The 13,979-nt window shown below is 46.5% G+C and overlaps 1 protein-coding gene across 1 annotated transcript; it reads right to left on the minus strand.

The window, feature by feature from the left end:
• Positions 1-8,695: 8,695 nt before the first annotated feature.
• Positions 8,696-12,266, minus strand: LOC125514448 (probable protein phosphatase 2C 48). Its single transcript, XM_048679791.1, has 4 exons — positions 11,530-12,266; positions 9,779-10,196; positions 9,474-9,697; positions 8,696-9,389 (listed from the first exon to the last, which is right to left on the minus strand). The coding sequence occupies exons 1-4, from the start codon at positions 11,722-11,724 to the stop codon at positions 9,210-9,212; spliced, it is 1,017 nt and encodes a 338-aa protein (XP_048535748.1). The 5' UTR covers positions 11,725-12,266; the 3' UTR covers positions 8,696-9,209.
• Positions 12,267-13,979: the final 1,713 nt, after the last annotated feature.

Consider the following 13,979-nt stretch of genomic DNA (forward strand, 5'->3'; position numbering starts at 1 on the left):
GAAATCATAAGAGAAGGCTCGTCTTATCTTATTTAAGAAAAGATAAGAGATGATCTCTTAGCATAATTTGTCTTACCATATTTTTAAGAACTACTAATTATTATAGATAAGGTTAAGAGATGACCTATTGTAGACATGTTTTTTTGTCATCTCTAATTTACATGCAAAACTTAAGATAAAACTATCTTATCAATCATTGTACATGTCCTTGCAACAAAACTTGGCTCAGTCGGCGTGCGCGTGGCATAGATTCTCGGGCTGGTAGCTTGGCAAGCGAGATTGCCGTACATGATGAGGTGTGATGTTACTTGAGCCACCACGTAAGTCGATTTCCTTTTTTCTCATCACACCGCACACGCGCTTTGACGTTGATTCGACCGGTGATTTGTCCCCGGTTTACTATATGTGGTACTGTTTATGCACATGCTAGATCTTTTTCTGCATGTATGTGCTGGTTGGATGAGTTTAGTTTGGTGCTGAAAGTAGCACAGTGCATGCATAGTTAGGATAATGTCGTGCGCCTGCCATGACATCGGGCTCCAGGTGTGCCTTCTTCCGGAAGGACGTCACCACAGTCTGTCGGCAAATAGTGTAGACTCCTATTACTGAGCTAGACAAAAAATTTAGGCTTTTTTTGGTTCATAGGATAGAAATGTTATAGGAATAGGAAAATCATAGGAAGTGAAATGACATGCATCTCAATTTCTATAGAGAAAAAGATGTCATTTGATGCATAGGATAGGGATTTTTTCATTGAGTCTTAGCTAATGTTTTTTTTCCTCCAAAATGTGAAGGATTGATTCCTATTCTATATAGGAATAGGAATCCATTGCTACAAACTAAAGGGCCTCAAAGGAAATTTTCTTATGCAAATCCTATCCTATAGAAATCCTATGACATTCCTACAAACCAAAGGAGGCCTTAGCTGTTCGAAAATTTGATCGAAACCTACCCAAGTGGCTCGTTCCTCGGAACATGCATACTCCCTCCATCCCACAATATAAAATAGCTTGCAAAAACGTCTTATATTATGCTCCCGCAAAAAAAACATCTTATATTATGAGATGGAGGGAGTAGCTATGATTTCTGACACATCTAGTGGTTTTAACAAGTGAAGCGAGCTATAGATATTTTCTCTGTTTCTTTTTGCTCTGCGTATAAAATTTGTTTGAAATCAAACTACATAAAGTTTGACGAAACTTATCTTTAAAAATGGCAGCATTTACAATACAAAAGTTATAGTATGAAAATAAATTTCATGATGCATCTAAATATATTGATTTTATATTGTGGATTTTTATATTTTTTCTTATGTAGTTGGTCAAACTTTATGAAGTTTGACTTTAGAAATTTTTTATATGCGGACCAAAAAAACCGGAGGAATTACATGCTAGCTCCCTTTTGTTTTTGAAAAAAAAAGCCAAATAGCCCTGCAATTAAACCCAGAATAATTACTTTATATATGCTGAGTAATCCTTTAATCAGGTAAGAAACAAAGGGGTTATGTACTATGAACCTACGAGAAGAGGTCGCAACGCAAGTATTTTTAAGCACTCTGTGAGCTGTCGACACCTTTTCTTAGATAGATTGTTTGTAGTGATTGAGAGGATATGTTTCTCTAATAGTTTTCCCCGGCCCACCAGCTCATGGATATGCCGACGGAGAGAGACATTTCGATTATAACAAGTTAACACGCTCGCCGTCCCATTCCAAATCAAGCTTGCTGTTGACATCAGTTCACATCTTGCAGCCAAATTATTTAATCTCAAGTTCGTTTAATCCTGTGAAGCTCTCTGAGCCATCACATGGATATTTATTTAGCTTTCGATTCAAGCTAATACTCCCTCCGTATCAAAGAGGGAGTACGAGTACGTATGTACTCCTACTATTGAAAAGTCGACGTCTGGACTATGAGCACACACGCTGACATGCATGCATGAGGCCATGATCGGATTTATCCATCACAAGCACTTTTCTTTTCATCTTTTCATGGCATGGGAGAAAAAAGATCTTAGTGCTTCATTTTTGATTTATTTTCACGGTCTATCCTCCGATAGTACATCTCAATGTCGACCTCTGCACTATTTTCTCCATATGTATCATGTTGTTCCAACCCCAGAGGAAGTACTCATACTTGGTGGTGACTTTTCACAGATTATTATCAGTATATGGATAAGGGCGTGCAATTTTGAACTAGGGGTTACGAAAAGGTAAATTCGAGTATAGTCCGTAAAACTCCCAAGAGATAAAAGAAGACCTCTAGACCTGAGTGAGTCCAAGTATCGAATACAAAAAAATTACGACGATATGCACCACAAGAATATAGGATGAGGGAATTTTAGAATTTATGTGGAATGAAGGATGCTGAGATTTTATTTCCTTCAGACGAGTGGGTTTTAAGTTTCAACAATAGAGTAAGCCAAAAGTGGCATTGCACTAGTCTTTTTCTTTCTTAGCCTACTCTATTCCATGCTCGGCTAACCCTGTTGCTTACGTCTTAATTAAGGAAAATGGAACGGAATCATGTTGCAGTGGCATGCTATGATAGAGATAAGTAATAATTACCCGCCCCCAACGGTCTTCTGTGGTTGATGCAATGTTTATGCGCATGGAATCCACAGTTCCCACTGTTAAGCATTGTATTCTACGGTGATGTATAAATCATATGTAGACGTGCGTACGTGCGTGTTATGTGTAACCGAGGGATAAGGATTGATGGAGCCGTTGAGATTGCATAGCCTAGTTTCTTGTAGATCAATCCACGCCCTAACCACCTAACCTCTTTGTAATCTTTGTCTCTATATAACACGTACGCGTCCCTGCTTAATTGCATACGCTTTAGCCTCAATTCTCACATGGTATACAGAGCCAAACTCTTCCCATGCATCTAGGTCATGTCATCCTCGTCCTCCTCCGTCGCCATGGCCTCCCACTCCCTCGCATCTCTTGGTCACACCATCATCGAGAAACTGACCAGGGAAAACTTCCTTGTATGGAAGGCGCAAGTCCTGCCGCACATCAAAGCTGCAGGCATGATGGGCTACCTTGATGGATCTCGCAAGGAGCCAGACGCCGTTCTTCTCACGGAGAGGGACATCGCCGACGGGAAGAAGGAAACCGTCACCACGTCGAACCCCGAGCACGCCATCTGGGAGACACAGGACCAACAGGTGCTTACGTTCTTGATTGCATCTCTTTTTCATGATGTCCTCATGCAAGTCTCGAACCATACTACTTCTGCTGGCATCTGGCAAGCTTTGGTGCAAAGCTTTTCATCGCAATCTAGGGCACTCACTCTCCAGCTTCGGTCTGCCCTAGGTAATACGCGCAAGGGGGACATGTCGGCAGCAGCCTACTTCACCAAGATGAAGGGCATTGCTGACGAACTCGCAGCAGCCGGGAAGCCTCTTGGAGAAGATGATCTAGTCGATCAAATTCTTCAGGGCCTGGTGCATGAACCGTACTACAATGGCTTCGTCTCGGCCATCTCCACGCGAGCCGCCACTGATCAACAGATCGGGCTCACTGAGCTCTTCTCGTTGCTCCTGGCGGCGGAAGGCCGCGTCGCCGCCCAGCAGGCGGCGTTCTCCCCGAACCACTCTGCCAACCTTGCGTCACGTGGCGGCGGCCGTGGCGGTAACTACAGCCGTGGTGGCGGCAGTAGTGGCGGCGACGGTGGACGTGGCGGCTACAACAACAACCCTGGACCACCACGCTACAACGACAACTATGGTGGTGGTTCCTCTGGCGGTGCGCCGCGCAACCAGGGTGGTGACCGCGGTGACCGTGAACGCTGTCAGATCTGCAAAGAGGAGGGCCATGGGGTGTGGCGCTGCAAAAAGCGCTATGACAAGAGCTACAACAATAACGTCCGCAACCCTGTTGGTGGTGGTGATCGCGGCAACAACGGCGGCGGTGGTGGCGGCGGCGGCCAACCTCGCGCTGCCAACGCAGCTCACTCCTATGGCGTGGATACCAACTGGTATCTCCACACCGGTGCTACAGATCACCTCACCGGAGAGTTATAAAAGATGGCCGTCCGTGATCGCTACACCGGCAACGAACAAATTCACACCGCTAGCGGTCAAGGTATGGATATTGCACATATTGGCCATTCAGTTTTGTCCACTCCCTCTGGCTCCTTGAAATTAAACAACATCCTTCATGTCCCTAGTGCCGAACAGAGTCTTCTTTCTGCTTATCAGCTTATGAAAGATAATGATGTGTTTATTGAGCTTCACCCTCAAACTTTTTTTTGTCAAGGATCAGGCTACCCGGAGAACCATTCTTCAAAACAAGAGTAAATGGCGTTTGTTTCCTGTTACTGGTCGGCAAGGTGTGCCTCAACGCCAAGCCCTTGAAGCAACCACACCATCCACATCTCGGTGGCACAAGCGTCTAGGGCATCCCTCCCTTCCGGTAGTTCAGAAAATTCTTCGAGATTTTCATCTTCGTGTGTCAAATAAACAAGACCATCTTGGTTTGCGATGCATGTCAGATGGCCAAGAGCCATCAGCTACCTTATTCCCGTTCCAATAGTGAGTCCAAAGCTCCTTTAGAGCTCATTTATTCAGATGTTTGGGGTCCTGGACCCGTCTCTGTAGGCAGACAAAAGTACTACGTCAGTTTTATTGATGATTTCAGCAAGTTTAGTTGGATCTATTTGCTCAAAAATAAATCTGATGTGTTTGAGAAATTCCACTCCTTTCAAGCTCATGTTGAACGCCTTTTTAATCGTAAAATTCTCGCTATGCAAACAGACTGGGGAGGTGAATACCAAAAGCTCAATCCTTTTTTTGAGCGCATTGGCATTACTCACCATGTCTCGTGCCCTCATGCCCATCAACAGAATGGAGCTGCAGAAAGAAAACACAGGCACATCGTGGAAGTTGGTCTCTCGCTTTTGGCTCATGTGTTTATGCCACTAAAGTTTTGGGACGAAGCATTCCTCACAGTTGTCTACCTTATCAATCGCGTTCCTAGTCGTGTTATTAAGAACCAAACCCCTCTTGAACGTCTCTTTGGAACCAAACCAGACTACACCTTCCTTCGTATTTTTGGGTGCGCCGTATGGCCCAACTTACGTCCTTTCAACAAGCACAAGCTCGAGTTTCGCTCCAAGCAATGTGCTTTTTTGGGTTATAGTAGTCTTCACAAGGGGTACAAATGCCTTGATATCTCTTCCGAGCGTGTCTATATCTCTCGCGATGTTGTGTTCGACGAACAAGTTTTTCCCTTCGCCAAACTTCATTCCAATGCCGGTGCGCAACTTCGGAAAGAACTTGTTCTTTTACCACCACATCTTCTGCCACCTAATTTTCTCCAAGGAGTGGACGCAGCTGCAGGCCCTATGTCTATATCTAATACTCTTGATAATTCTGCTGAAAGTGTGCAGGCAACAGGTCAAGAAATCAGTGAAGAAATCAATGAAAATAACCTTGATTTTATGCAGCCAGGATCGCCTGCTGCAGAGGATCCGGACGCAGCTCCCGAAGTGGATTTGGGCGGGAGTGTCTCCTCAGGATCGCTCCCTGACGCAACCGCAGCGCCATCTACTCCGGGATCCGCGTCGCCAGACGCGTCAGGCGGGCGGCCAGGCGGGCCCCCTGGCACGCTGTCCCCTGGTCGGCTGTCATCCGCGTCCGGGCCAGGCGGGCCAACCCCACGCGCGTCTGCTCCCGGCGGGCCAGCCCCACGTGCATCTGGTCGGCCAGGCGGGCCACCCCCTCATGCTCTGACTCCGCGCGATCCACGTGGCGGCTTGGGTGCGGACTCGGAAGCCTCTCTGCCGCCGCAATCTCCAGGGCCCAGCCAGGATCTGTCACCTGGTGGTTCGCCACGGGCGGCCGCGCCGCATCTCGCTGACCCGTCCATGTATCTGCCTCGGGATCGGCTGCGGTCGGCTCAGGATCTTCTGTGGCTGCGGCTGATTCTGCCAATTCTGCTTCACAAAACCGGCTGCAAATTCAATCCGCTCAACCTGCTTCGCCTCCTCCTCTGCACTTGCACACCAGGTCACAAAGTGGTATTGTCAAACCTAAAGTTTATAAGTATGTTTGTGTTCGTTGGGGTTCTTTTTGTGCTGCAGGTGAACCAACAAATGTACGTGAAGCACTTGGTGATCCCAAGTGGAAAAAGGCCATGGATGAGGAATACTTGGCACTAATGGACAACAAAACCTGGTGTTTGGTTCCACCAGTCAAGGGTAGCAATGTCATTGACTATAAATGGGTGTATAAAATCAAGAGATCTGATGGCACCATTGACAGGTACAAGGCTCGTTTGGTTGTCCAAGGTTTCAAGCAAAGGTATGGACTTGACTATGAGGACACTTTCAGTCCTGTAGTAAAGGTTGCCACCATACGCTTAATTCTCTCAGTTGCAGTCTCTTGAAACTGGTGCATTCGACAACTAGATGTCAAGAACGCGTTTTTGCATGGTGTTCTGGAAGAGGAAGTTTTTATGAGGCAACTTCCTGGGTATGAAAGTTCAACCTCACCGCATTATGTTTGTAAGCTTGACAAAGCTCTATATGGTTTGAAACAAGCACCCCGAGCTTGGTACTCTCGGTTATATTTCAAGCTACAGTCTCTTGGTTTTGTTGCATCAAAAGGAGATACCTCGCTGTTCTTCTATTGTCGGCGTGGCATTATCATCTTCGTGCTTATTTATGTTGATGATATTGTTTTTACCAGCTCTTCTCCTACAGCAGTTGAGTCTCTTCTTAAGGACCTGCGTATGGATTTTGCACTCAAAGATTTAGGGCCTCTACATTTTTTTCTTGGCATTGAGGTGAAACCAGTTGCAAGTGGTATTTTGTTATCACAGGAAAAATATGTCCAAGAAATTCTTCAACGCATTGGGATGAAAGGTTGCAAACCTTCTTTTACACCTCTGGCCCTCTCTGAGAAACTATCTCTTCATGATGGAGAACTACTTGCACCAGATGACTCCACTCGGTACAGGAGTGTGGTAGGAGCACTACAGTATCTTACCTTGACTCGGCCAGATATTTCCTATGCAGTTAATAAGGTCTGTCAGTTCTTGCATGCTCCCACTTCTGTTCATTGGACTGCAGTTAAGAGGATCCTCCGGTACCTTCAAGGGACGCTAGGGCTTGGACTCAAACTTTGCAAATCTGACTCCATGCTTGTCAGTGCCTTTTCTGATGCTGATTGGGCAGGCTGCCCTGATGACAGACGATCCACGGGAGGATTTGCAGTCTTTCTTGGAAGCAACGCAGTGTCCTGGAGTGCTCGCAAGCAAGCTACTGTTTCCAGGTCTAGCATAGAGGCTGAGTATAAAGCCTTAGCTAATGCAACTGCTGAAGTTATTTGGGTGCAGAATATGTTGACAGAATTGGATCTTCATCACCCGCGGGCTGCATCACTTTGGTGTGATAATCTTGGTGCCACGTATTTGACCGCTAATCCTGTTTTTCATGCTCGAACAAAAGCATATCGAGATCGACTATCACTTTGTTCGCGAATGGGTAGCAAATAAACTACTCAATGTTCGGTTTGTGCCTACAGGTGATCAGGTTGCAGATGGGTTTACTAAACCCTTGTCTTTGAGGCAGCTAGAAGCTTTCCGACACAATCTTAACTTAGATAAGTTATGATTGAGGGGTAGTGTTAAGCATTGTATTCTACGGTGATGTATAAACCGTATGTAGACGTGCGTACGTGCGTGTTATGTGTAACCGAGGGATAAGGATCGGTGGGGCTGTTGAGATTGCATAGCCTAGTTTCTTGTAGATCAATCCACGCCCTACACCTAACCACTTTGTAATCTTTGCCTCTATATAACACGTACGTGTCCCTGCTTAATTGCATATGCTTTAGCCTCAATTCTCACATCCACACCACTATCATAGCTGCTGAAGATTCTTGACATCCATGAATGATCAGATTATTGAGCAAACGATAACAGAAGTGGCAGAGTTTCAAACGGGTTGGCACACATTAAATCAGCTTTGTGATATACTCCCCCCGTCCGGAATTACTTGTCGCAGAAATGAATGTATCTAGATGTATTTTAGTTCTAAATACATCCATATCCGAGACAAGTAATTCCGAACGGAGGGAGTATATGGTTGTCATACTACAACATATCATGACCGAGTCCCAAGGGTTATCCCCTTCTCCAAAAACATACTTTGACTGTGTGCATCACAATGATAAAGAGCCAGGAATTATCCTCCTTTTTCTAAAAAACCACATGAGGACGTATTCTTTTTTATTTGTTTTCCAGAACTGATCAACAAGAACGGTTTATGATTAATGAGAAGCATGGAGACACGCACGTCAACTCTCAGCTAATGTCGTTGACACAAATCATACACAAAACGGCAAATCTCGGAGCAATTAAAAACCTCGCATCAACTGGGCGACCAATTAACTAGGAACGAATAATGATCGGTCGGTAAAGCAAGCAATACTATATACTCCTTTCTTCGTCTGAAGATATTTGTCGGGAAAATGGTTCCCTAACAAGTATTTCTAGACGAAGAAAGTATGTGAAACTGTGAATAGTCAATCGTGTCGACTTGAAGGAAGTTGGAGCACGCGGCACGTTACGTACACATCTGCAGATGCACATTCCTAACTTTATAATGCAGCAGGTGATTTTTTTTTACAGCGTGCAGATGCAGAGGGTTAGAAGCAGTACATCTGACATGATAAGCACGGGGATGTGTCATGTAATTAAGGCATTTTTATTTTTTATATTTTTTTATTGCGTGATGAGCACAGGGAAGAGGGGTACGTGGTTGGAGAATACATGTGCATGCAGGTGCGCGCCACATGCACGCGATCGGATGTCGATCACATTTTGACCGGCCACCTGTGCATGCGCAGTCCAAGTGCGTGGACACGGCCGTAACGTGCTGCACCTGCACGCCATACACGCCCATACGTGCCTATCCTTCCGTTCCCACTTCCCACATCCCGGGCGATCCATCATGGGCATGCATGGCATTCACTGTAGGATGCATTGTTGGTCATCGTTCAGATCGCAGCAGCTGTCGACGGGTGACAATCGGCGCATGTCCTCCTCATCTTTCGGTCATCCACCGGCAGCAGTTACGTTCGCCCACCGTCCGGGCGTCCCGATCACCCGCCGAACCGCCGCACGCTCTCCTGATCTGCAGTGATCTGCCATTCTGGTCTCTCTCTCTCTTCCTGGTCCACATGGCAATGCGCGCCCGTCTACGATGGCGGCGGGTGGAGGAAGAGGCAGATCGCCGAGCAATCATCGACGGCGTAGCCCCGCCGCTTGCGCCTCCAGGCGCGGACGGCGCACTGGACGAGCCGCTTCACCGCCTTCTCCCTCTCCGGCGTGTCAGCCACGATCTGCACCGCCTCTTCGTTGGAGACCACGTCCCAAACCTGCCACCATTTTCCCACGTCCATCAGATGATGCAGTAGAACTGTGCCAACTACCACCATCGAGAGGAAGAATTTGTCGCTTACCCCGTCGGTGGCCAAGATGACGAACTGGTCCCGGGAGGTGATCCTCCTCTGCGTCACCTCCGGCGCCGAGATCACGCCGTAGTCCTTGACGCAGTAGTCGCCGAACGCGCGTGACATGGCCAGCCCCGGCGCCTCCCTGTCGGGCAGCCACACCCGATGCACGCCGGGCTCGTCGTCGTGGCAGTGCACGCGGCCCTTGCACTGCACGATGCGCGCCTTCTCCTCTGCAAAATCAGATTTGGCTGCCAGTGAGCAACGGCCTTCTCATCAACCATCCTGAATGTGCAGCAGCGTATTGTACTTACGAGGCAGGTTTGGTTTGAAGTCGACGGTGAGCTGAACGGCGGCGATGCTGCCGTCGTCCGACGTGGTGCCAAGGACGGCTCGTGAGTCCCCCACGTTCGCGATAACCATCGTGTCACCCTTCTTGACGATCGACAACGCCGTGGAGCCACTGTTGACCGCGTCGAGACGGCGGCTGCGGCGGAGCTCTTCATCGACGGCGGCGGCGGCGGCCAGGTAGGACTGCCTCCAGAGGTCGAACTGGCAGTCGCCGAGCTTCTTCTCGCCGTCGATGAGCGACGCCAGCGCGACGGCCTCCTGCCAGTGGCGCAGCAGCGACGGCGGCAGCGAGTCCCGGACGGCCTTGGAGACGTAGTGGCCCCACTGGCCGTGGCCGTCGAAGATGCCGCAGAAGATGGTGTCATCCTGGCATCCGAATCCCTGAAGAAAAGGAGTATTTTCATTTGTTGGCGTATTGATATCAGTTTTGCTAAAGCACATCTAAATGTGTCATAAGTATTGCATATCTAAATCCTATGTCATTGATCTTACGTTGAGATTCGTGCTGATATTTTCTTTTTTTTTCTTTTTTCTTTATGCTTGATTCACTCATTTAAATATGCAATAAATAGAGCACATCTAGATGTGCCCTAGACACACGCGGTTAATATTTACATCGAGTTACAGTTTTGGTTGGCCTGGCCTAATGCGATTTTTGTTTCTCCCCCCATTGCAACCTGTGTTCAGCAGTGCCGTTTACGAGTGTAGGTAACGTAATACCCCTTTCTGCCGTCGCAGTCAGTCTCCAACAAGCCACATTGGATTCAGAAAACCAAGAAGCCGAACACCTTTTTTTCTCCAACAAACCAAGACACGTGTATTATGCCTTTTTGGCATGGAGTACTGTAGAAGCCAAAAGCAAGCAGCATATCCAAGGACCTCGTGAACAACATGCTACAAAACCTATGCCAAGATAAGCCACGTATCACTACTTACATTAGTGAGCCTGCTTAATTAAGGGCCAAAATCACAACTCCGTTTGGCATTGCCCATTAGATTGTACTAGTAAGTACAAAATTCAATCAGTTTCTGTCTATTTCGTAAGAAACATATCTACGTATGTTTCTGTACTTTTTCTAGCACGTAACAAAATATACTTTTTCTAGCAGATTACAAAATGAATTCAGCATAATACGGCGCAAAGATAGATTGGGTCTGAGTCGTATTCAAGACTTCCCGCAGTAACAAGAAAAACTCGGTACGGGAGAGTACAAGATGAACTAAAACACCTCGCAAAAAACAAAGAAAAATTAGAAGAAAAAATGATTAGGCACACAGCGGGGAGAGCTTTGAACCCCATATTTTAGGAAGCCGTTTGATTTATTCTGTGGTCAGGAACGAGAACAAGCCAGCGACTAGTCCCTCCCAAGAACTGCCTCCTCTTTTGGACTATTTCCTCCTATGGCAGGGATGGGTCGACGGGACAGGGCCAACGAACCATGACACTAGCATGCACAATATCTTCTTCGCTTGCAAGAAAAGAAACAGAACACAATCTGATTGAAACGCCGGAGCAAAACAGTTTCCTGTTCAAATTCTTGATGAAAAGATTCACCAAAAGAGCTCCACGTAGGGTGCTGAGCTCTACAAGATGCTCTGTATGGCGCCAATGATTGCCACCACCACGAGCATATAATTTCACGTGGAACGGAGCATCAACATGTAGCGACAGGATCACGAAGCAGAGCAGAGGCGACGGCTGGATGGAACTCACCTCCCAGACGAGGGAGCAGTCCTGGTTGGTGCCCTTCTCGCCGCGGCGAGACCACACGGCGGCCAAGGTCTCGGAGCCCTCGCCCCGCAGCGTCCCCGACGACCGCAGCACCGTCCCCTGCGGATCATCCTCCTTCCTCTCTTTTCCAGCCATGGATCGGGCCAGCCCCTGCAGCAGCGACGACAGCTGCCGCATTCTCGCTAGCCCAAAGAAACAGCCCAAAAGAGTTGGGCGGTGCAAGAGTTTCTTCTCTCTCCCTTGCTCTCTTAGTTTCTGGGTGACCCACGACACTGTTGGTGGTGTGCACGGGCGAGGACAGAGCACTGCCTGCCCATGGCGATGGGTGGATAGGATAGGGAGCTCGCTCGGGAGGTTTCTTTAGTATCGATTCGTTTCTCCTGGGCCTTTCTTGTTCCAGGGAGTTCCTTTGGTCTTTGGATTGAAGAAACGATCGAGCTTGGGCTCACTGGAGATATGGATAGGATCGGTCGATCAGGCTAACTTCACTAAGGAAGAAGGAGGGGAGCAAGCAAGGATTAATAGGAAGAAGCGAAGGTCGTGTTGTGGTGTGAGGTGAAAGCTCGGGAGGAGCTTTTAAAGGGGAGGAGAGCTGGAGAGGTGAGTTGGGGAACAAGAGGTGGGTTGGGGACGAAGAGCCGGGCGTGCGGGCGTGCAGTGGAAGCCACAGCAACGAAGCAAACATGCAGACCGAGGCAGGGCGAGGCAGCAACACGATCGAAGATGCTTGTTTGGCCGAGGACGACGGGTATATGTTCTCGGAGACCGACTCGGCGTATTCCGTTCCGTCAACAGCTTTCCGGTGTTGCGTTTTGTCCCCGTCCCGTTCTGGAATGTGCCATGATGCCGCCTGCCGGGGCATGCTTCATGGGCAATGGCGTGTGTGAGTTCGGTAGAATGGATGAGATTTTTTCTGGAGTTGTTATGGGCATTTAAAGATTATTTTTAGATGAGTTATCACCGGAGGAAAGATCTACTGAATTGAAAGCTAGCGCGCGTGTGTGTGTTGAAATAAAAGCTAGTGTGTTTTAATGTACTAGTAATAATGTACGTGCAATGTACGTTTATATCAGGTAGGATATTAGTTGCACGTTATATTAGGTAAGATATATCTGTTGCACGTTGGTATTTGGTAAGATATCAATTATTTTTTCACGGGAATGGTAGGATATTAATTACATGACAGATTTCAAGGGATAGCGTTGAGTCAAAACGTGTTTATAACCAATGTCAGTGGTGGGTAATTAGAGCGTTAAACGTGTTTGGTGCTCAACATTGGAGCGATTTGAACCGCTAGATAACATACGGTCGAGATGGTTTGAATCTGCCTATTTGAGTCTTTTTATATTGGTATAGATAAATGTTTCATACTTCCATTATCTATGAACATGGAGAGTGTGTATGTACGCTGGATCATAGCAGTTGCAACAATTAATTTGGGGGCATACCGTCAGTCACAATAAACATATACTCCATCAGCTAGCCATGTAATATAATGTGCATTGATTTTAGCAACAGGAAGGCTTCATAAACTTTGACAAAGTTTATAGAGAAAATTATCTATACCTATGATACTTTATTTATATCATATGAAAATATATGTTATTACAAAAGTAATTGTAGATTTAGTATTTTAGATGTTGGGGTTTGTTCATAAATTTGGTCAAAGTTTGAGTAAAAAATATATGTCGAACACACTATATTTTGGGACGGGTTGAGTACTTGACAATGTGGTCTGCATTGACCGAAAAATAGTGTTAGTAGGTATTGATGTGGCATAATTGTTGAGAGAATTAGAGATGGTAGGAATCAGCAATTTAGATATATACTAGCTTATGCCTCGTGCGTTGGGGTACGAATTAGTTGAAACACAATTCAATGAGTTTGGGATATGATTATCTCTACTCCTAATGGAGCAGTTGATAGTCTCGTTTTCAGATTTTTTTTCGTTCCACCTCCCATGGTTTTTTTGGTACCTCCTCTCACCTTCGCTGGTTTTTTTTGTAGATTTTTTCGTCCCGTCCCCCCACTTCAACGGTTTATTTTCGCGTCACCCTCTCACACACTGAAAGAAATCTGAACAGATCAGAACTTTCCATACTGACACAAGTTATTTAGTAATGTAGAATCAATCATGAACTATCTCTAAACATCAAATCTAAATTAATTAACCTTACCTTAAATCACTCAATCATATTATTAGAAAATAAATACGTAATTGATTTTCAGAAAAATCGCTCAATCACATTAATCTTACCTTAACTCACGGACGGTAATCAATCTCCAAACAAAGGAAACAAACAATACATCGAGGGAGCAGTAAATAAACTCCCTTTCTTACGACATGTATATGATCTTTCCTTCCCTCTTCGTTGTCGAGCGTTATTGATTCTCGAGGCCGATGCTTGGGCTGCGTCACTGGGTCGCGACGG

The sequence above is a fragment of the Triticum urartu genome, chromosome 1 (genome assembly GCF_003073215.2).
Source record: "Triticum urartu cultivar G1812 chromosome 1, Tu2.1, whole genome shotgun sequence".
Classification (NCBI taxonomy): domain Eukaryota; kingdom Viridiplantae; phylum Streptophyta; class Magnoliopsida; order Poales; family Poaceae; genus Triticum; species Triticum urartu.